This window comes from Fulvia fulva, chromosome 5, assembly GCF_020509005.1.
Source record: "Fulvia fulva chromosome 5, complete sequence".
Lineage (NCBI taxonomy): Eukaryota > Fungi > Ascomycota > Dothideomycetes > Mycosphaerellales > Mycosphaerellaceae > Fulvia > Fulvia fulva.
This window is the reverse complement of record NC_063016.1, coordinates 55,858-77,898: the sequence shown is the minus strand read 5'-3', so window position 1 is coordinate 77,898 and position 22,041 is coordinate 55,858. Positions and strand designations below refer to the sequence as shown.

Genomic DNA, 22,041 nt, shown 5'->3' with positions numbered 1-22,041 from the left:
TGTACAGACACGCCTGAAGAAGTCTGATGAACATGTAACGTTGTAGATCCCGGGCCGATGAGGCTGCGAGCGCTGCTCTAGGGACATTGGAATTGTCGAACTCCACGTAGCGTGCAACTGGATGGAGCTCTTGACATATGATTGGCGGAGCGATCCGATCGTGATGTAGACATGAAGAACAGCAAAACGCAAGACAATTCGCCATTAGCTCAATAGTCTATCCCCTCGTCTTCACACGCGCATGTATCAGGCTACATCGACGGGCGAGCAGATCAGATCCGATTCGGGTCGTATTTGACGCGACGCCGTACCATTGAGCTAATGAGGACTGTCGAATGGTCCTCGCACGGACTGGGCTATATACCTTGCCCATTGAAGGGCTTTCGACATGTTCGCTACCGGACATGAGCATGACAGTGAGACGAGGTACACTTTCGGCCAGTGTCTGTGAATCAGCGTATTGGCCATTGGTACAGTTTCGTATCGATTCACTAATCAAACCTGGCACAACATGCCCAAGTGTTGCTGCCTTCTTCGTATAGACTTCGACGTACTCATCAAGCTTCAGGCTAATTCTCCGTCAGGACATATAGCGGCGTTGAAATTATTGCTCATGATGGCTTCCATATCGAGCACAACTTCGCCATCGACAACATGGAGGCTGTAGAAGGATAGTGTGTTCACACACGCCCGATATGGAGCAGCGATCCGGGGCGGAGCCTGATGCTAGACATGGCAATGCCGCCTTATCTATCAGCCTCTGCGGCTCGTGTGTTGTTCTCAGGTAGTCAGGTGCCAACGCTCAAGGCTGATAGGCCTGTATCTGGCTCGATATACATCCATTGCCTCGATTGCCATCTCTGATCGCAGTGGCACTCGTCTGTCAAGCCCGTCAGCAACGCATATCGAAGCTCAAAGCACACTGATCCACCAGAAGTGTCCGGTATCACAGCACGGTACGCATTTCCAATGCCTTCTCACAGCCATCGTGAGCTCATACTAGAGTCAGCCAACGTCTGCTCCTAGATGTGTTGGCGGCATGGTACTCGCGGTCCTGTCCTGGTCCTGGGCATGGCAAGATATATAAGCGGCCTCGTCTTCCATCCTGAGTCGACGCAGACGCACATCCAGAAACATACATCAAGCCTCTCGTGATCTCTGCGACCACGAACACCAATCGCAAAAGTAGATCCCACTGATCAGACGTCGACCGATCGAGGGCTGACCGATACTAGCCATTACCTCAATCCCTCAACAACATCACCATATCCACCAGCAAGCATGCCGTCCCGAACCTTCACCCTCCTCGCCACACTCACCACCCTGGTACCTCTCGCGAACGCCGGTCCAGCGGCATACGGCATCTGTCAAACAGGTTGTGCAGGGGTCGTAATGGCCTGCTACGGCGCAGCCGGATTCACTTGGGGAGCCACGCTGGGCGCGACAGCTCCAGCTTCGGTCCTGGCATGCAACTCTGCGTACGGAGCGTGCCAAGCTGCTTGTGCGTCGACGCTGCTGGTCCCCTTTTTCTAGCCATGTTGCGAGGACTGACTGGATATATCGCAAGGTGGAGGCCGGAAGAGCTGTGCAACTGTAGGTAGAGGGAGGATAATGTGTGATTTCTTTCACGAGTGCTGGATATGCTGATGTAGTGGTTGCTGAGGGAGGAGGAGAGTATGTAGTGTGCTTAGATATGTTCGTTGTGTTGATGTTGTGTCAAATGTTTTCCTGAGATTCCTATTGCTGACATGAGCATAAGCATATGCGACAGCCATTAGCGACGCAATGTCCTCGGAGCCTACCTGGGATATGTGTAACGGGATGATCTTGCTTTTAACCCCAAAAGTCGTTAGACAACTGAGCTCATCTTGCAAGGATGGTGTCCTTGACTCTCGACTGACAATGGGAGCTGCGAAGGATGTCTTATAGGATGTTCACCCCATGAGTATACGCTTGCGAATCTAATCATCCACTTCACAAGATAAAGCCGTGCGCGCCAGAAACGAAAGCTCTGCCATGACATCTGCCTTGTCTTGCAATTTCATCTGGCGTGATGACATCAACTTTGGCTGGTCATCTTTGGAGTCATCTCCAGAGTCATCTTTGGCGTCATCTCTGCTTGGTATCACGGCCACCTCGCAGCGATCTCCATACCAACCAAACAGCTGATCCAAATGAAGGCTGCCAAGCTCAGGCGCCTTTTGCAAGTGCGTGAAGACTCTCTGCCAACAGTCCGGACCACCGAGTATAAGACAATCGGTAATCTCGATCGTTTGCACAGTAAAACGGCACCGATCAAGCGCGCGCCTCTAGAATGTCCGCTATGTCGAAGCATACACCGAATAGCTCTAGCGTGGTCAGCGAAGAGAGTGTGTTGGCCAGCAGCAGCCCAGAGACCATCGCTCTGCAGTCTGGCGAGAGCAGCTCGTCGAGCGGCCGGGAGGAGTTCATCTCTAGGCGTCGCAATGTATTTGCTGCGGTAAGCATGATCTCCATTGCCTGGCGATTCTGTTTTGCCTCAGCGTAAGTAGCTGGCGGCGAATCGTCTGTGGGACTCAAGTCTGACAAATCCAGCGTCAGCACGAAATGTATGACATCTCGAGCGATCGTAGACAGGTCAAGGAGTCCTGGTATCCCGATGTCGACGATGTTGATCGTGTACCAATCCGTCATCGAGATATGATAGTAGCAGGCCGGCTGTCGGCACAAACCGCTGCACGTAACACTTCTTGCGCGAGGGCAGGTGTGAATGGGATGGGGTCCATGTCGTCGACCGAAGTCGAGGCCGGATTGAGATTCAGCTCAAGCGCTACCTGTTGCAAGCCAGCCAGGTCACGCAGCATCGAGACCAACAAAACTGCCTGGTCGATCTCTTCGAGGTGAGATCGTTGCATAGCCTCCCGCGCGGCAGTGATCTCGGCAGATTCTTGTGCCAAACAAAGGTCGACATCCTGCGGTGGCACGACGTGGAAGCGATTGATGCCATAGTCAGGCCTTACCGACAGAGAGCAATCGCGTACTTTGCCAGTCCAACAACGTGACGTGGTTAGCCACTTCGCCGCCCTCAGGTCCCTGGCGTCCATGACATGCCATCTCGTGGCGGGGACATGAATATCGACGAATTGGTCCACGCACGCACGCACGCTCGAGAGTTCGACAAGCGCTTCGCATCGCGAGCAGGTTCTCTTCCCATGCATGATTGGCGATGTGTTGGAGAAGCTCCATCGGCAGGTCAAGGATATGGCAATGGCTGTCTTTGGGTTCTAGGGATTTGGTCGTAACTTTCTGGTGCTGAGACATCATCTCGCTGGTGACACGATTGATAACTGGGACGAGGCTTCGTGATGAGTCTATTGAGTCTCCTGGAATGCGTGCTGAAGCCGTGGTGTCAGAAAACTCCTTCTGGGTAGAGGGTGATGTTGGACGAGATAAGCACACAGAGACACGAGATTGACGCGCATTGACGCCTCCTTCGGGCTGAGCCGGAACGTCACAATGATGCTTCATTGACCACGCATGAGAGGAGTGGCAGACCATCACAAGAACATACTCCATACAGCCCAGCGACATCATGCCTAGGACGCCACCATGTATCCCATCTATCTCCGCGCGAGAACACCAGCAAATGCCGCTCAAAACGCACCACACCTAAAAGATCGCGTTCTCATAACCCATGCAAGTCATAATATCTCGGCTCGCAGCTCCTCGCGCCAACCAGCGCTGTGTAAGTAGGTAGCACGAAGAACGAAGCTCGGCGAGGTGAGGACCACCAGCCCTAAGCGAAGTAGCTCTTCCACAGCACACCCTCCAGATCTTCCAGCTGTTCGGGTTCGAAGACCTGGGAGATGTGTTAGTGAACCGTCCTACAAGCATGAGTGTGAAAATGGACATGACTTACCTTCACATCAACATGCCAAGTATCCTGCCTCGTCTTCTTGAAATCACTGAGCACCGTCTTCACACTCTTCCCCACCATACCTGGATCACTAGCGGCCTTGCCAGCAAGCGTGGCAAGCACCTCTGGCAACCACTGCGGCGGCGGCGAGGTGTACGGGAACGCCTGTACGAGTGCGCCGAGACCCAGCACAGCAGCATGTCGTGTCAGGACGAGCTTGTTCTGCTCGGGTGTAGGTGTGCTCGTTCCTTCCTTGTTGAGAGCGCCGCCTCTGGGTCTCTTCGGGAGAGGATTCTTGAGCAGCAGATTGGCAAAGTGCTTCTTCAAATCTGCGACCTTCTTCTCACGGAAATCGATCGGTGAGCATCGGACCATGCCGCCGAGAGTGGCCTGTGCACCGAGTCGCACTTCGAGTTGCGTGTCGTGCAGCATTTCTCGGACGCAGAGGAAGAGGTCTTCTGCTTGCTTGCGGGGCATGAGGAAGAGTTGGCGGAAGTAGATGACTTGGATGTTGATGAGCACTCTCAGACGTTGGTGCCATGACGTCGACTCTCTGCCAATCTTCACGAGAGAAGCAACGAAAGCTTCGTCTTCACCTGGCCGGTGAGCAATGTTTGGCTGGTGACGGAAGACGTGGTACGCGAGGGATTGTAGTTCTGGGTCTTCCTTGATGTCCATCATGTGTAACAGCTCCTCCATGATCTCAGGGAAGAATGGAACAAGGGAGGTGCAGTCATGCTGTGCCAGCGATCCATCTAGCCAGAGCAGCACGGTCTTGCTCGCTTGTGTGTAGGGAGTCGGCTGTTGTGTACCGATCGGGCGTTCCCTTCTCCACTGAGCAAGACGCTCGAAGGTGTTCTTCACAATGCCAGAGAACTCCTCGGTAGGCTGATATGGCCTGGTGCCGACAGATGAAGCAGCCTTCTGCGCTTCCAGCAGAGAGGGTACGTCTTTGTACGACTCGTGGTATCTCGAACGGAAGATGGTGGACAGCGTACTGCCTACGATCTCCCTCACACTCTTGTATGGATGGTCAAGATGCTCCAAGAAGTCATCGGCGATAGGTTGATGTAGCTGGAAGTGCCATCCAGTCGCGCCAATCACGAGCTGCAGTAGCTGCACCTTCGAGCTCTCCTTGAAGGCCGCGCTGCTGTCCATATCCAGTCGGAAGCTAGCGAGCCAATCGACAAGCGGCCAAGCGCGACGCGGATCCTTGCCGCCCACAATAAGGGTCACGAAGGTCTGCCAGTATGAGCTGTTCTCGGGTGTCAAGCCATCGCTGAAGATACGACGCACGATCGGGAAGGCAAACTCCCAGATCTCGGTTCTCAGCACAGGCTCAAAGTCTTCTGAGCTGCTGAGCATGGCGCCCATAATCTCAGACAGAGCACGATGTTGATGCTTGTCAGATCCGTCGCCATAGACTGCTAGTGTCAAGTCCTTGAGGTCTTCAAAGTCCACCTTCGTGTGACCATCAGACAAGAGGTCCATGGCGTATGCGACGATCATGGAGCTGGACATGCGAAAGCGGTCCTGGCCGTCACGTGGCTCTTGCTTCATGTAGCCAAAGAGTGTCGACACCCAGGTACGGTCGATGTACGAGCCCATCTTGCTACGTACTTTCGTCTCAAGCTCATCGTACTCAAGCTGACTAGGCCCAACGCGGAAGCCTCGCATTGTCTTCTGCCACACGAGCCAACCAGGGTAGTCGCTATCGATGTACGCATCAGCTTCTGGTTTGGCAAAAGATTCGAGGTAGCGTTGAGTCCAAGTCGGGTCGTCGCGTTCAGTCGGGATGGACACCTCGTCTGGATCCTTCTGCGCATCGAGGAGATAGTTTTCGTATTTGTGCCCAACGAGTGCGCGAGTCTGCGTCAGACTGAAGATGGCGTTAAGTGATGTGGCGTACAGAATGCGGAGGTTCGGATGCGGGTCAACAACACCCTTCAGGATGAGCTCGAGCATACCTTCCGAAGCAATGGTCTCGAAGCGGTAGTCGAGTCCAATGGCCATGACAGCGGTGCGACTGGCTTTCTTCCAGTGGCTGTTCTTGACCGATACGATCAACTCGGCAGCCAACTCAGACTTGCTCTTCTCCACAACGACTCGTCGCTTCTTCAGCTTGGTCCGCTTCGACTCGACGAGGCCTCGTGTGTTTTCAACGGTCGAAGCAATGGTTCTGCCGGGTGGCGAGGCGTCCTTTGGCCATATTGCAGCCAAAGTGTCCTCGTCGAGGATCACCATTCTGTCCAGGGCTTTGGTCATGTCCTGTATTGTGAGACTGGAGTGCCCAACCAACTTCTGGATGCTTGGACGATCTGCTTCCGAGACTTTGATGAACAATCTGATCATTCGTGGAGCGAACTTCCAATTTCGCCCGATCAGCTTTGCCAGGCTTCCGAAGAGTAAGGAGAAGACCGCACCCTTAATTCTCGGATGATCACCCTTCTTCAAGGCGTCTTCGAGTGCATCCAGGAGAGGAGGCACGATAAGAGCTTTGGCTCCTGTGATGCTCTTTACAGCCTGCTCGCCGGCTGATTGCGCAGTACGACGGATGTCGGTGTACACCGATGTGCTGGAGTGCGCCAAGTCAAGAAGAAGTGTCTTGTCCAGGTCTGAAGCAGCCCGTGGATGCTCGTTGAACCGCAGTCGTTGGAAGTGGTAGAGGTTCGCTCGGCGTACCAGTAATGGCCTGGGATACTCCTTTCTCGTGCCGGAAGTCTTGAAGGGATGGATGTCTGCAGCCAGTAACCTGGTGAGTCTGTCGAGCACGTGGGCAGAGCGCTCTATGCCGATATCCACGAACCAGGACTTGTAAGCGCTGTATAATGAGTTGAAGCATGGGACATCATCCGGCTGGTTCTTGATCAAGAACTCGTGGACTCTGTGCAGTGTCTCACCAGCGCGGACACGCATGCGATGGACAGACTCGTAAGATGCACTGCCCACCTCCAGTGGATACCCTGTGGGATACTGGAAAGTACGTCGAATCTTCTCGTCGTCAGGACCATCAAGATCAACGGCACTGTCGTTTGCGTCCGAGTCGATCTCGCTGGCAGTCATGGCGATGTTATCGTCCGATGAATTTGGCGTCAGATCGGCAAAGGTGAAGGGAGTGACAGAGCCATCGTCGGATCGGAACAGGCGTGACATGCCGGAAATGGTCAAACGAAGCAAGACCAGGTTTCGGGAGACCTCATCGGACCAGTCTTTGCCAACACCATCGCGCTTCGTGGACGCAGTGTCGGCAGTGAGCTTCTCCAGAGCGTCCAGCGCGCGACCACCTTGAGCTTCGAAGATCTTGACGGCAAAGTCGAGTTCGCTCTGCTCTGGAACGTGCCATTTGATGTCCAGACTGGTTGGGTCCACGTTATAGCCCCAGCTCTGGCTTGTGAGACCCTTGTCGATGTCTTCTTGGTTGAAAAGATCAAAGTCCATGGTGTAGGTCACTGTAAGGTTGAGCAGCAGATGGTGCACGAAGTTGGAGACGTGTACGAGTGGGATACCCTTGCAGGTATCTTGCATGAACACCGCAATGTTGAATAGATCATCCTTGAAGTCGAGGACATCTCGACCAACATGCACCACGCACATGCTGAGCAACGACACATGCCACACGAGAGCTCGATCTCTTGGCAGGATCTCGCTACCCGTCGTTCGTGTGGAGCCTGCACCGTTCTCGCTGATCTCAGTTCGAATGGATGAAATCAGGTCCGGCAACAGTCTGTGAAGTGCCTTCTTCGGCGAGATCTTGACCAAAGCGTTGCAGATGAAGGCCATCGCATCCCTCGCTTGATGCACGACATGGTTCGAGACGAATCGCGCAATGTGCTCGAGTGCAACATCATAAAGCTGTGGACTCAGACTCGCGAGCAGTGGGCTGAAGGTAGCAGGCAGGGTGTTGACGACGTTCTCCTCTGGACTGCCGCTCTTGACGCGAGCTGCATCTGGCAGATTCTGCAGTAGTGTAAACACTTTACCGATGAAGCTTATGAGAAACTCCTGGAAGCCTGCTGTAGAAGACTTGAGGATCATCTCTTCGTCTTCATCAGATAGTTCGTTTGCATAGTCGATCTCAATCCCGGGTCCCCCTTGCTCGAAGCGGTTGACTTGTGCGGTGACCCACTCGACTGCGATGCCAGTACCAGTACTGCCCGAGGGCGGCGAAGACGCGTCGACCATTTCGTAGTCGCCGTTGAGCTCGCTCTTCTCTCGTCGTGGTTGCACCGTCAAGTCATGAAGCGGGATGTTGTAGCACACTGACTGGACGAAAGCCAAAGAATGCATAGTTTTGTCAAGATCGTTGGCATCGATGCCCGGCAGTGCCAGACCAAGCAAAGTGGTGAGATGACACCTGAAACCCTTCGTTCTTGCGATGATTCTGCTCAGCATCTGTAACGCACGGATCGACGATATCGTTCGGTGCACCTCAACAAGGCCTTGCATGGCTGGGTAGATGCGCTGTAACGCACCCGGTAGAATGAGATTCGGTTCGAGTGCAGCCAAGCTCTGTAGCGTGCTCAGGCTGAAGTTCATAGCTGTTCCACTCTTGGCGTAGATTCCCATGAATGTGACTTCGCGGAGGCAGAGCACAAATCGATGCTTCACGGTGTCGTTGAGCTTTCGGTCCTCGGGAATGTCGTACTCACCGCTCTGCTCACGGTTCCAGCGCATGACGAAGAAGTCTGCCAGGTAATACACTAGTTGAGACAGAGTCTTAGTCCAGCCTCCTGAATTCGAAGGGTGAAAGAAGGTCTCGATGCCCTGAATCAGTCCCTCAAGACGATGCAGCACAGACTGTTCATTGCTCGCGTCCAGACATTGGGGTGACATGGACATGACAATCCACCTCGCGATGCTGTGTGCGACCGGATGCTTCCGAGGATCTCTATCCAGGAAGACAGCAGCACCTGCGCCAACATCAACCGAAGGACTGTAAGGTGTTGTCGCTTGGCCGACGGGAATCTCGAGTAAGCGCAGCACGGCTGTGAAGATGAGTGACGACTGCTCTTCGGTGAAGATACCGTTTGGACCGAATGGAACTTGTTCAGCGCCGAGACAATCCCGTGCCTGTCTGGAGAAAATGTCCAAGAGTTTCATGTCTGCCATCATTGATCTGTTCACAGTAGACCAAAGATGGAACAGAGTAGGCAGATAGTACTGCGGCTGGAGGTTTGGTTCGTCTGGCGGAGGTGCTGCGGTTGGCAGCATCAAGTTGAACAGACCAAGCACAACGAAGGCATGCTCCGAGAAAGACATGCTGTAGTATGGCAGGAACTCTTCCAATATCGCAGGGATGTCCCGGGGATCGAAGAACAGCTGCGCGAACGTGCATGTCTTGGTCAAAGTTCGGTAGTTCCTCTTGCTGCTGTATGTGTTCTGCGTGCTGGTTTCCGAAGGCAGGATGAAGACTTTCAGCTCTTTGAACAGCGGCCGCCAGTCCAGTGTGAGGTCCTTGCCAGGGCGCAGATAGTGCTTGCGCTTGGTGAGGACCATGAACATGCTGGAAAATCTCTCGCTCACCGCATACTCGAGGCCAGGCGCCAGAGAGAGCTCGTAGTAGAGCTTCACCAAGGCGATGCGCTGCTGCTTGGTCAAGTCGAACTTGAGGCCCATCCATCCGCGTATCTCCTTTGTCCAATGCACGGCGCCGGGCGAGAAGTCTCCCGAGGCGACTGACACATACAGATGCTTGATCATCTCATCCAGATCTTGCTCTCTCTTATCGCGTGTCTCGGTGTCGTAGGGTAGGTATTTGGTGTACGGGAAGGTCCTCGGTCTGCTGCGTCCTAGGCGCTCGAGCTCGGCGTCGCCATCACCGGTGGTATCCGCACTGCGATAACCAGGCGCGCCAGGCGATGTTGCTCGCGAGGCATCGTTGCCAGCGTCTGCATGTCCATTTGCCTGGCCCAGCAGATCTGCCACGCGATCGTGGACGGGGCCATCGTCGGCCATTATGAGCGTGTGTTTGAGCGTGCGGCTCGAGCGCTCATTGGAGACGCTCTGCGCTGATCAGGTGCTGTATGATGGTCGGTATGGTATCGGTAGTGATAGCTTGTCGAGTAAGCTTCACGACTTCGGTTGGTGATCACACGACAGCCGATGGATGTTTCTGTCGAGGTCGGCGAGGAATGAGGGGCGGCGCGGGATGGCGGTACAGCGATAATGGACGTGCGGCCAGTGTAGCTCCAGCCGGGTGGTGGATGGTTGAGGTGCAGAGATGCGGCGTGCTGTTCCAGACTGGAGGCGAGATGTGTGTAGCACAGAGCACGTGCACACGTGGTGCAGAGCTCAGCAGCTTCCGGGAGTGGTGATGCGGTCTGCAGATGCACCCGCGCTTTGGCTTCGGTCTCGGGAAGGACGCCGTGCTGCAGAAACACTGCTGACTAAACTGTTTCCTCCACTCGTGTTGATCAAGCGAGAAACATCAGCAAGTGTTGACTATATCGGTCCAACGTGAATACCACGGAGACGTTGGTTCCCACAGAGCATCTTCTCTTCTCATGCAGCAGTACCGCGTAACAGACGCGTCCCACCGCCATGGCCTCGAAATACTACGACCCCGACGCCATCCTCACCGAAGCTCAAAAGGCTCCCTGCACATTCGAGCTCACTGTACCCGAGCTCAGTGCGCTGAACGCCGGCTCCACGGTCGAGGTCGGCACCAAATTGGATCTTCCACTATGGCTGGCGGAAATGCTCGCCATGTCCAAACCTGCGGGACCTTCATCTTCGTTGGCATCGATGGATGTGCCATCGGCTCTTGGTCCCAAGGTCATGGCTGCCTTGGCGGCTGGACCAAAGTCTGTCGACATTCGTGCCCAGGCTCAGTGGTTCTATGGTATGGGTGAGAGGATTCTGAATCTGTTCGACGATGAGGAGCTGGCAGATGTTTTGAGTAAGGTGTGTATGGCAGTCAGAATTAGCCGAGATGTTTACCATCCTGACCGTGAAATTTCCAGACCTTCAGAGAACGTGCACTGGAGATCGCAGACAAGGCACAGAACACCCGCTCGATGGGAGAGGGCGATGAGTTCATGAGAGGCCTTGAACGCAGCGAGCGCGAACGTGAGTGTGGTCTCGAAGACTACCGTGCTCTTTGCTGACCCATCAACCAGTATTTCGTGCTGCTCACGAAGGCAACGCTGCTGTCAAGAAGTGGTCCGTCACCTCCAGTCGTCCTTGAGCGTTGCAAGCCTAAGACGCCCGAGGACCAGCGACTCAACGCATCACCGAAGTCGCTACCATCAAATACCTTCCTGCATGGAAAACTTGAACGGACCTCCTCTCCCAGCAATTCCGCAGCACGATCACGAAACAAAGGGCACAGATCTGCCTTCCGCGGATGCAAGCAAGGTCCAATACCACGCACTCCACGAGAACCACATCCTGTATCTGGCCGCTTTCGTTGTAGTCATATCGATAGACAGGTCTACGGGAGCAGTTCCCGTCTTCTCGGCAATATACCACTTCAACTGCCGAACTGCTTGTACCAGAGGACTGCATCTGCCACAAAGAGTTTAGCCCCACCTGCCACAATGCGCCATTTTGCTCACACAACGACATGAAAGTCGCTTCCATGCAGAGAAGCCATCAATGTCGATCAAACAACCCATTCTCCCGGAAAGGTCGCCGGCAGGAATGCCGTTCATGCTGAACATGTCGCATTCCGCTCCGCATCGAGCTACTCAACCGACTTAGTTCAGCCCTGCAGAGTTTGGCTATACATTTAGGCAGGCTGAAAGCACGATTATTTTGCAGCCCTCATCACTTGAACACTTGGCACATGAGGTGTAGAAGATCTTCACCGCATCCTGGTTGCGCTCCGTGGATACCCCGTGCGCCAAGGTCCTGTCATGGAAGGATGGATCCAGGCTAAGACAAGTCTCATAGATTGCAGCTGCTGGCTATGAGCGCAATACTGGTCCACGGCGCCAATCAGCAACACACGACACAACCACGAGATCTGCCGGCTCGTGCCTGTCGTCCACTCTCGCCGCCTCTGGACGACAGCAGCAGGAGTCGAGGCAGCGGCGTGCTCGCGCTAGCAGATATGCATCAATCATTTTGGCTGCTTCTTCGATGAGTCACAAGCTCTCAGAATGGGAAGTCTCTTAGCGATGGCGGATTCAGGCTGTATATTGAAACCATGGGTCGAGCGCACCTCTTCAAGACATATATCTACCCAGTGCCTGCGCAGAACAATGGCAATCCCCTTTAAAACCATCACATTCTCGTTAAAAACACCAGCCGCGATGCATTTTACTCCAGCAGCCGCCGTTCTGGCGCTTGCCGTCGCCGTATCTGGTAACCCAGTAGAGCGATAGGCGGCCTGCTCCAGCTACAGTACGATAGATGGAAGGACGTCGCTCGAGCAAACAACAGTACTAACAACCCTCATCCAGCCATCATCAACACCCGCGGCACCGGCGAGCGTCAAGGCCCCTCCGCCGGCTTCACCACCATGAACCGCAACATCCAATCCCAAGTCTCCGGCGGCAAAATCTACAACACCGTCTACCCGGCAGCCTTCAGCCAGAACTCTGCCTCTGGGACCCGAGACGCAAGCATTCCCCCCGGTCCTCTTCCTAACGTTTGATCTCCACTAACATTCATGTTGATAGATCGTCAACAAAGTCCAATCAACCCTCCAAACCAACCCAAACGAATGCTTCCTCCTCCAAGGCTACTCCCAAGGCGCGGCCGCTACCGTCGACGCTGTCCCTATGCTGACTGGCGCGAACTTCAATGCCGTCAAGGGCGTCTTCCTCATCGGTGATCCGGACCACAAGGCCGGTCTCACCTGCAACGTCGATAACAACGGCGGCACCACTACCCGCAACGTCAACGGTCTCCGTGCCCGTTGCTCAGCTGGGATTCCGAGCACGTGGATTAGTAAGACGTTGGATGTGTGTATCTTTGTAAGTGGTGTCTTGAGGTGGGTGTGGCGGGAAGGGAAAGGGAACGAGTGCTGATTTGATGATGTGCAGGGTGATGGGGTTTGTGATACGACAAATGGACGGGGTATTGATAGGCGGCATTTGCGGTATCCTAATGATGCGCCTACGCAGAGCTTGGGGACGACGTTTGGGGTTGGAAACTTGAGGGGAACTTCTTGAGCTGTCCATCGGTGTGACACCTGCAATGATTATGTCAGATTCTCATCATCTTCAACGCCAAGCATACTTTTTCTCACGACAGCGACGTGTTGGGTATCATGGAGAAAACTCTTTGACACGCTCCGAGATTATGAGGATCCAACACATCCCTTGCACATGTCATGGACTAGACACGAATTGTTCGGGTATGCGACAGTCCACCACGGTCATGTCCACTAGTGTATAGGATTTGTGTCGCTCATGATGTATTGGAAAAGCACTGTTGCATCTAGGTCCAGGCTGCCACATCCCGACTATGCGAGGCATAGCGTTCGCGTAGTGCTTCCCCCTTCTATAGCTCACAGCGATGCTACCATTTCGCCAACGCATCGGCGAAGCCCCAGACGCTGTAATCTGTCCTCATTTGCAGCCTGTGGACTGTGCCTCGGCCTTATGAAGGGCTACGGTAGTCTTCCAGCGCTCAACCACCCCAGCTGACCCAATCGTGGGGCTGTTATCTGCGGTTGCAGTCGTCACACAGGAGCAAATCTCCTGCATCAAGGCTACACTTGCATGCCCTTGGGGCGACCATACAGCCGGAGCAGATTGCCTGAACTTTCGCGAAGTACCCGCACTCGTGGCAATTCGCTTCCCACCTCGCCTCCCACCATCTGCTCCCACCGGTCACACATTGCTCACTTCTTTCTTCTTCCTTGGGCTCCGGGAACAAGATCTTGGAGTGTACCTGTGGCTTCTTGAAGCGCGGGAACTTCTCTGGGTGACAGTGCGCCAGAGCCTGCGAGTTGTGAAGCTCCTTGAGGAAGCCTGAGCGCCCACAAACTTCCTCAAATCTCTCGCATGTGTTCGAGTCCCGGCGGATAGAATCAACGACGAAGTCCGCCATTAGCAATCTAAACGGAGAGTGGTCGGGAACCGAGTCCCAACACTGTGCGAGCGCGAAAGGTGTGGGTGGTTCTGCTTCCAAGAAGAGAAGGGCTGCTTTTGACATGGCACAGCTCTGGAGGTCCGGAAGTATGTACTGTAGAGCGAAGGAGTAAGCTGAATGCCCATCATCTGCTGCGGACTCGAAATTACCTTATCGGCGAGCGCCCAAACTTGGCAGCACTCCCACAACTGATACGCACGACCTGCTATGTCACCTTTGTCGTCGAACACCAAGTTTTCCACGTACAGGAACCTGACGAAGTGGTCGAAGGCTCTGATGGAGTCGTCGGGTAAGTTGATGATACCGGTACGCGCCTCCTGAAAACGACCATCCTTGAGAGCATTGTTGAACCAAGTCGAGCGGCTGCACAGGAGCGCCTTTGGAAGCCGGTAGTCTTTGCTGTCGTCACCGGTGGCGACTCGGATAGTGATCTGCTCACTGCGGAGCTGTCTGTATCTTGTGAGTGTGTTTGCGCGGCACATGGCGAGGTGGCACACGTACTCGAGGAATGTGTCGACTGCAGCCATGATGCGGGCGCGAGGTGCGATGATGGTATGAGGTGGTACTGGTGGATGTGATGGTTGGGTGTGGTTTGCGTTGGTGGTTGTAGTTGGAAGTGTGATGTGTGAAGAAGGAAGAGAATGGAAGAAATATGCCCGCCCGAGCGGGCATATGCGTTTCATGTGCAATGTGGGGGCTGAGTGAATGAGGATACGAGACTACCCTGCCCAAACACCGTCAAATTCTGCTCGTGACAGACGCCACATGCATGAAACTTGTAGACTATACTGATGCGCCGTGCAATCGAAGGGACTGTGAGTGGCAGCAGCGGATCAGTCACAGCGCGTCCGTCATCTGCCGAATAAATTTTTCACATCTGCGCCGTGCCTTCGACTGACGGCCACTTGAAGTGCAATTTGACAGCGCTTTATGACACTTGGTCGCTACTCTATCTATTATGACCTATGTTCCAATCGCTACTGATCTACGGACGACACTCTTTACAAGCCACAGTCAAACTTTTCGTACAGATACACTTGGTCGAGGCGTGGTCCTTACAGTAGAGTCGCGGACTCTCTCTCTCTTCGAGACAGAACCCGCAGACTTCGCAACACGTAGGCAGCACATTCCAGTTGTTCCTGTACACGACTGGCAGGCCGCGTTTACTGCTTTGTTGAGGTGTGCTGCCTGGAGGTGGGATCCAGAGCAAGTCCGTGTTTGCGCGTGGCTTACGGTAGCGAGGGAATGTATCAGGGTTGGTGTGGAGAGCTGTCTCTGATGAATGCAGAAGTGGCAGGAATGCTGGCAAGCTTGCGAGAGGCCCTGCCCTCGCAAAGGCAGACGGGCTGTTTCTCATTCTGTTGACAACGTGATCCGCGATGATGACCCTCAATGGTAAGCCCTCCGGGCAGGCCTCGTAACACATCGCTAGCACTTCCACTGCTACAGGCATCGCCTCTCCAGCTGAGTCGACACTGATCAGCAGAGCACAGATTCTCTCCATGACAGTATTCTGGAGATCCTCCAGAAGGTACTTGTCGCCAAGAAGCCAGACCTTGAAGCACAACCAGAGTTGCTCGCCACACTCGTCGCTGTCTTCAGGCCACGTGGTCCACACGAGAGAGTCTTGATGAACGTAGTAGAGAAGAGCTCCAAATGCTTCAGGACAGTCGTCTGGAAGCCTAATGCTGCCCGATTGACTTTCCTGGAAGCGGCCGTCTTTGAACGCCGCGTCAAACCACCTGGATCCGCTGCACAGGATGGCTTTCGAAGGGGTGTACATTGTGGTGTTATCGTCGGGTCCTACCTCGAGAGAGACTTGCTCGCCTTGTAGAGCTCTACAGTAATGGTCAGTACGCGACGCAAGGTTTGGATTATGGATCGACCCACTCCAAGAACAGCTTCATGCTCGACGCCATTGTGTGCCGCCCAGATGAATACTCTGCACCTCGTGGTCGGGTCGTGGCACCTATTCGGAAGAACTGCTGGCAGCGTAGTCGACTCTTGAATGTCTGGCTGAACAAAGACATGCGATTTTGACAGGGGGCTACGCGGAAGATTGTTTGCTTGGACTTGTGCCTAGTTCCAGATATGTCTGGAAGTCAAGTGGATGTTCCAGATCCAGAGGGTCCCTTGAGCTTCACCTTGTCTCACCAGGAGCAAATTGGTGTTGGCTTCTCCGCATGTCTCTGTTCTTCGGGAGAGAGCGCTGACATGGCGATTGTCTCTGCGCATTGATGTGCATTGGCTATTCCACCTCCATAACCCCAGTCTCGTGGAAAACGCCCCTCTAGGGCATTTTCCTCATGGGACGATACTTCCATACAAGGTGTGAATGACCTCCCAGCCCTAGTCAGGTACGCGGATTGAACTTACCTCAGAAACCTAGTTATCTATCTGTCATGTTGGCGATATCGATTTGGCCGCAAGAATGTCGAGCTGAGGCACATAAGTCCCAAGAGAAGCCGCATAGGCTGCGATCGACGCTAGTGAAATATTAGCGCCTACTGAAGCTGAAACCACAAGTGATTATCACCTGCGAGTCCTAATACCAGGCCATGGATCGAAGATTCTTCAGCAGATCTGTCTGTGTAGCGAGCGAACATTTTGCACAGGTAAATGATGATATATTGTCCTGAGTCTCTTATTGTCCTGCGTATTGTCCTGAGTCTCTCAACCATCCCGCCTCTACATCGCTTTCAAGTGTGTATCTATATGAAATTAGTGTGCGCAACATCATCAATAACCAACGCGGTCCTCTCAGTAGCAGTAAACCCAACCGCAACGCCGATGCTAATATTCTGCAGCCTGGTGTAGTCAACAGGCAGCTGAGCATAGGCGAACGGCGCCTCATTGAAAGACTCCGGAGCGAAAGCGTAAGTGGCGGTCGAGACTTGCTCGCCAGTAGCCTTGAAGCTAGTAATAGCAATAAGCCACCTTGGGCGAGACCGTAGGTCGTACCATCATCGACGGCGAGGGCGTAGTAGAGGCTGTTCAGGTCGAAGGAGGCAACGCCTGGGCCACGTACGAGCTGGATGAAGCTGTTGAAAGTGGTGCTGCCGAGCTGGAAGAAGTCGAGCTTGGTGGTTTCTTTAGCGAACTTGGGCTCGGTGTGTGGGACGACGGACTGGGTGCCGTTGGGGAAGCGGTTCTCAGCGACAATGGCACCGCCATACTACAGGCCGTGGTACAGACCGACTGGACGGTTGGCGCGAAGATCGTTGTACTGCATGAAGGTCAGCTTGTGAGACGGGAACTGCCTGATTGATCATAGCAGCGTACGTGGTCAACGAAGGTGGTCTGTATCTTTTCTGGCATGGCAGAGGCCAGAGCGCCGGCCGCAAGGGCAAGGGTGATGATGTTCTGCATTGTGGCTGTGGGATGAGGACGTGATGCAAACTCACGTTCGCTACGGCGACTGAAGCCTCCCCAAGCTCGCATATACAGACAGCTCTTGTGTTGGGGCCATGTTTAAGCCTTGGTCACTGTCACGATGTGACCGCACCAATCCCCAGCTGATGGTCTTTGCCGAGCTTTGTCGAAAATGTGGATCAGCAGAATACTCGCCTCATTAGAAATCCAGTCCACACCGCAGCAACATCCCATCGTCAGTCTCCATGAGCTTGACCGTGATGAAGTCGCAGCAAGCTCGACGCTTCCAGTCGCTACAAAGCTTGAGTCGATCAGAGTTGGATCTGATAGCAACGAGCCGAATAGCCAGGGACATCAGGTACTAGTAGGAGATGAGACCGTATGGTGGTGAGAAGAGGGCAAAGCCTATTTCCTGACGCCGTCCGAGCCGTGTTACACAGGCGCAGCAAAGGTGTTGCCTGGCATTGCCCAACAGATCTTGGTGATGATGTTAGCTCCAAATGCGCGACCCGGATCCATCGGTGTGTGATAGTGCCTGCCTTGCGTCAGGGTCTAAGTGCGTTCGATCAGCCTCGAAGATCGTGACCCGATCTGACCAAGGCTTCGAAATACCGCAACGCTTGGCTCCACGTGTAGACAACTCTCTTCCCGGTTGAGCGCGCCGATCCGTGATATGATCGCATGTCCAGTAAAGACAGTTCAGCCCATCACGCGCCCAGTCACTGCGGCAATTGCAAGCTCATCCACGCGATGTTTGTAAAGCTCCATGTGATGCATCTCAGGGTCGCCAAAGACGACATCTCGAAGCTGCTCGTCGGTGATCTGAACAGCTTCGATGGAACCGTTCACACCCGGTTGCTCTCTGAGCAAGACCATCCGCCCAGCATTTGATAGCGTGGCAGGCGGTACTGTCCATCTCATAGGAACCATCGAAACTTGAGGACTGCTACCGTACTTGAAAGCTTGTCGCGAAACTTTCTCTCGCAGAGATTGTTGTGATGTGTTCGAGTGTGACAACGGAGATGGAGCGGCGATGATCCTGGTGAGGGTGCTGAGGTATTGCTTGTCTGCACGCACCACAGGATCCCCTTCATTGGCAAAGTTGTAGAAGATGTTCCTCTCGTATCTGCGGCCAGATGGAGTCTGTAAGGGCAACAAAGACAATGGAGGTGTTCCAAAAGTGACGCAATGCACTCTCCTGAAGCAACCAGTCAGTATGTTCAGCTCGGTCTCGACAAGAGTGGTCATCATATGCATATAGAGGAGACTGGCGACTGCACCGCCCGCACTGTGGCCGGTGAAGAGCAACGAGCTGGACGCCCGAGACGGATTTTGCTCGAGCAGTTCCCGCAGACGAGCAGCTACCGGTGCCACCATAGCCCTGGCAACTTCGAGAAATCCAGCGTGACAAGCGTTGCCAGAGTCATCCAGAAAGCCTACGGGTTCAGAAGGAGAGGGACGAAAGTTGACGGCCCAGTCCACAACGTTCCACTTGCTGCCTCGGATGGCAATGACGATCAGGTTCTTGTCATCCGCAGGTCGGCTCTTGATCACCATGGCTTTCGTGCCTTGCCGCCAGTCTGCCTGTACATACTCTGTCTTCTCGTCTCTTCGCGGCCTGCGGTACACCTCTCGGGAGGCCTGAGCCGCGGAACATATGATCTGCCAGGTAGCCAGGTAGAGCTTCATCGGCGGCATGTGGGGTGGGAGTCTCGAATTCGCGTACAGCCACGTTTTGCGAAAGTCCAGTACGGACAAGGTCTTGTGCAGTGCAGGCGGTTGGGTCACCGCGACTGGCATGAAGCTTCGAGTGCCTGCATACTCGTCATCCTCTTCGTCGTCGCCATCCAGGCGCGCCAGAGCATCGTTCAAGCTGACTGCAACGCGGTCGCATACCGCAGCCCCGCGGATCATGGAGCCGACGATGGGACAGTCATTGAAGCGACCGAGATTTGATTGTGCGATGGGCTGCGTGCTGCTCTTCCATGCCCGCTCTTGCGGCCTCGTGGTGTCGACCGCCGAGGTATGCGCCGCCTGTTTCACGCGGTCCTGCGCATCGCGATAGTCGTGCGCGCATCGTGCCGGTGCTCGGAGTGGAGGGTGGGCGTCGCGTCGCTCGTATGGGGGCGGAGGTGTCCAGGGCATCGTGGCCGTGCCGTTTAGGGAGGACGACGATACAAACGACGCACCATCGTGTAGAACTTACAGCGCTGCCGTCGAGGAGGTCTTGGAGGTACGGGCTACGGTAGGCTAGGGAGCGTTACGCAATGTGTCCCAAGAAACCGTTCGTCTTTGAATTGATTGAAATTGATGGCCAGTTGCTTGAATTCCGGAGGGTTGTTGTTCGGGTATGGTCGGGTGCCACTAGAACTAGACAGCGGGGTCAGTGTGCCGTCGAGCTTCCTGCACCATCGACACTTCCTCGAGCTCCTTTATAGCCCGGCGATACGGCAACCTGGCTAGTCTGGCATATGACATCGCGCTCGGTGAGAGCTGTTGGCGCAGTCGGCAGCAGACGACTGACTCCAAGCAAACTCAACATACAGCAAGGTCGGCCATTCAAATCGGCAGCGTAGCAGTCATCAGGCGAACGAGCTGTATCTCACCCAGGTCCCTTTGGGTTCCTACACGCTGGGACAAGACTCTCGCCGGCAGGAGTCTTCCCATACTCCCGCGATGGCCGATGAAAGAACAGCCCTCTCCTCCTTTTGGACGCAATTTCCATTGGTGCGAGTGCTGTGATCTCAGGTTTATGCAACGCCAAGACTGGCTCACTGCTTTGCAAGCAACACGAACATTCTCGCTTTGGGTGTCCGAAGTGCCAGGCCCGCGATATGCGCTTTGCTGCCCATGAAATCGAAGGCAAACACGACACGGACCATGCAAATACCTGCTTCCTCCAGTGGCGACCTTCGTGACCTCGCACCGCCCTGACGGGACACGCCATTCTCAACACGCACATGACCTCCATATCTGGATCTCACCTCATCGCCGTACAACATGGAATACCTGGACGTCTTCGCAAAGCTACGCCCAAGGCCTAAGATCTAGGATTGGTCTGCTACATCTCAGCACGTTCGTAAAGCATCTGGCGGTCACTCACAGGTCATGTTGAGCTTCCGCGACAGCATACGAATCTACGACTCGCGCAGCTTGTCACCTCAGAACTCCGTGAGCTACCAGAAGTTGGCTGAAGCAACAGTCAAAAGGTCGTTCTCGAGGCAATCTCGGATCTGAGCTCTGATATTCGACAACAAGACGCAGTGTGTCAAGGACAGTACGACGATGACCAGTACCGTGCGGAGAAGTATATACTACTGGACGCTGAAGTGTATCGTGCGAGCGGCACACTCGACCCTGCAGGCGTCTCCGAGATGAGGGAGTGGCTAGCAGCTCGTCCTGGTGTGGGCAGAGTCACTCCGCGCAAAAATGTCTGGTCACTTAGCCAGCTATAACGAGTATTGTCACACACTTTAATAAAGGACGCTTGTAATCCAAAACGATACCTACATGGTAGGTTCACCCAAATACAAAGTGCTTCACGGCCGCAGATCTCCCTTGCCAGCTGTGCTTCTAGACAATGCGAGATGGAGCCGATGTTGGTCAGGACGCTGGTCATGAACACGTCTCGGACTTCGTCAGCCATGTCAGAGTTGGCCATGGGAGTCCGACAGATCCGCAATGTCTTTGGCGATGTCAATGAATCCTCCGGTTGATGTATGCATCAAGTCTTGGCATTGGATCAGCTACGGTGGACTCATACTCGGGTATCAGAGTACATACTGTCGAGGCTTGCAAAGGCCTCCTGCACCGTCAAATATGCTTCCACATCATCACGGCTGCCTGAATCCCGCAGAAGGCTCTTCAACCAAGCCGCGAACTACTGGTGCCAAGGCTTCACAAACACTCCCGGCACCAAGGCTTGATTTCCTTGCCGGGGGTTTCGTCTTTGTCTGAGGCTCCTGTAACAATCGGATCTCTTCTGCGCCCGGCACGTCCTTGCTAGTGGCATTAGCAGTTGTCCTTGTCGCTTCTTCGGGCACGGGAGCACGAGGCTCTGGCACAGGGGCCACAGCTGCGTCGGTCTCGACTACAGGATCATGAACCGTCACGATCTGTGTGATGTCTGTAGCTACTTGAGCCCCCAGAGAAGCAGGCGCATCTGCGTTCGGCATGATGTTTGCAGCGTTCTCAATCACTGCCTCTGCCGTTGCCTCAGCTGTTTGGGCAGTTCATGGTCTGTCCTCTACAACCCTGTCATTCGTGGCCATTGGGTCGTTGCTCCCGCGTAGGCAGGGACAGAAGAAGCGCGGAGCGTGTCTCGTGTTTCGACACGATATCGACACCCTAAGGTACGCAGTAGCTCCAGAATCGCTTCACGAAGCAAAGAGAGGTGTAGGCAGGTACGCTCGCTGTCGTTGGGCGGTGGGTGACTGTCTGCCTCGTGATCACGATACTGTTCTTCTGTATCTTGATGCAATGAGACCTCGCTCTCTAGCATGTCGCTGTGTCTGCTTCACTTCCATCCGTGCTGGCATGTACAGCTCCGTACTCAGCACAATCCCGCCAAGCTTCAGCACTTTCTTCGCCGTCTGGAGTGGTAGATTCTATTTCGCAGCCCTGGTGGTGATCCTGTCCCGTGGGTCTGGTGGGTGGTTCTTCTCGGGCTGCTAGTAGGCAGGGTGCTGTACCGATGGTGAAAGAGCGGGAGCTTGTACGAGCCATCATTC

At 54.4% G+C, this 22,041-nt stretch overlaps 9 protein-coding genes across 9 annotated transcripts; 3 read left to right on the top strand and 6 right to left on the bottom strand.

Moving 5' to 3' along the window:
- Positions 1-1,281: 1,281 nt before the first annotated feature.
- Positions 1,282-1,533, top strand: CLAFUR5_05392 (uncharacterized protein; the record flags this gene model as incomplete). Its single annotated transcript, XM_047904540.1, has 1 exon — positions 1,282-1,533. One exon carries the CDS (start codon positions 1,282-1,284, stop codon positions 1,531-1,533), a length of 252 nt encoding a protein of 83 aa, XP_047761909.1.
- Positions 1,534-3,775: 2,242 nt separating this feature from the next.
- CLAFUR5_05391 (Proteasome activator complex subunit 4) lies at positions 3,776-9,850 on the bottom strand (the record flags this gene model as incomplete). Its single annotated transcript, XM_047904539.1, has 2 exons — positions 3,776-3,838; positions 3,899-9,850. The coding sequence occupies 2 exons, from the start codon at positions 9,848-9,850 to the stop codon at positions 3,776-3,778; spliced, it is 6,015 nt and encodes a 2,004-aa protein (XP_047761907.1).
- Positions 9,851-10,435: 585 nt separating this feature from the next.
- CLAFUR5_05390 (DNA replication complex GINS protein PSF3) lies at positions 10,436-11,081 on the top strand (the record flags this gene model as incomplete). The annotated part of the gene is made up of 3 exons (XM_047904538.1): positions 10,436-10,798; positions 10,858-10,963; positions 11,014-11,081. The coding sequence occupies 3 exons, from the start codon at positions 10,436-10,438 to the stop codon at positions 11,079-11,081; spliced, it is 537 nt and encodes a 178-aa protein (XP_047761908.1).
- A 1,018-nt stretch (positions 11,082-12,099) lies between these two features.
- On the top strand, positions 12,100-13,014 carry CLAFUR5_05389 (uncharacterized protein; the record flags this gene model as incomplete). Its single annotated transcript, XM_047904537.1, has 4 exons — positions 12,100-12,202; positions 12,301-12,458; positions 12,520-12,816; positions 12,886-13,014. 4 exons carry the CDS (start codon positions 12,100-12,102, stop codon positions 13,012-13,014), a joined length of 687 nt encoding a protein of 228 aa, XP_047762287.1.
- Positions 13,015-13,507: 493 nt separating this feature from the next.
- On the bottom strand, positions 13,508-14,421 carry CLAFUR5_05388 (uncharacterized protein; the record flags this gene model as incomplete). The annotated part of the gene is made up of 2 exons (XM_047904536.1): positions 13,508-14,032; positions 14,089-14,421. 2 exons carry the CDS (start codon positions 14,419-14,421, stop codon positions 13,508-13,510), a joined length of 858 nt encoding a protein of 285 aa, XP_047762286.1.
- A 503-nt stretch (positions 14,422-14,924) lies between these two features.
- On the bottom strand, positions 14,925-15,969 carry CLAFUR5_05387 (uncharacterized protein; the record flags this gene model as incomplete). Its single annotated transcript, XM_047904535.1, has 2 exons — positions 14,925-15,777; positions 15,830-15,969. The coding sequence occupies 2 exons, from the start codon at positions 15,967-15,969 to the stop codon at positions 14,925-14,927; spliced, it is 993 nt and encodes a 330-aa protein (XP_047762048.1).
- A 681-nt stretch (positions 15,970-16,650) lies between these two features.
- Positions 16,651-17,380, bottom strand: CLAFUR5_05386 (uncharacterized protein; the record flags this gene model as incomplete). Its single annotated transcript, XM_047904534.1, has 4 exons — positions 16,651-16,832; positions 16,901-17,114; positions 17,139-17,165; positions 17,222-17,380. The coding sequence occupies 4 exons, from the start codon at positions 17,378-17,380 to the stop codon at positions 16,651-16,653; spliced, it is 582 nt and encodes a 193-aa protein (XP_047762288.1).
- A 630-nt stretch (positions 17,381-18,010) lies between these two features.
- CLAFUR5_05385 (uncharacterized protein) lies at positions 18,011-19,456 on the bottom strand (the record flags this gene model as incomplete). Its single annotated transcript, XM_047904533.1, has 1 exon — positions 18,011-19,456. The coding sequence occupies one exon, from the start codon at positions 19,454-19,456 to the stop codon at positions 18,011-18,013; it is 1,446 nt and encodes a 481-aa protein (XP_047762052.1).
- A 1,688-nt stretch (positions 19,457-21,144) lies between these two features.
- On the bottom strand, positions 21,145-21,486 carry CLAFUR5_05384 (uncharacterized protein; the record flags this gene model as incomplete). The annotated part of the gene is made up of 1 exon (XM_047904532.1): positions 21,145-21,486. One exon carries the CDS (start codon positions 21,484-21,486, stop codon positions 21,145-21,147), a length of 342 nt encoding a protein of 113 aa, XP_047762289.1.
- Between the last annotated feature and the right edge of the window lie 555 nt (positions 21,487-22,041).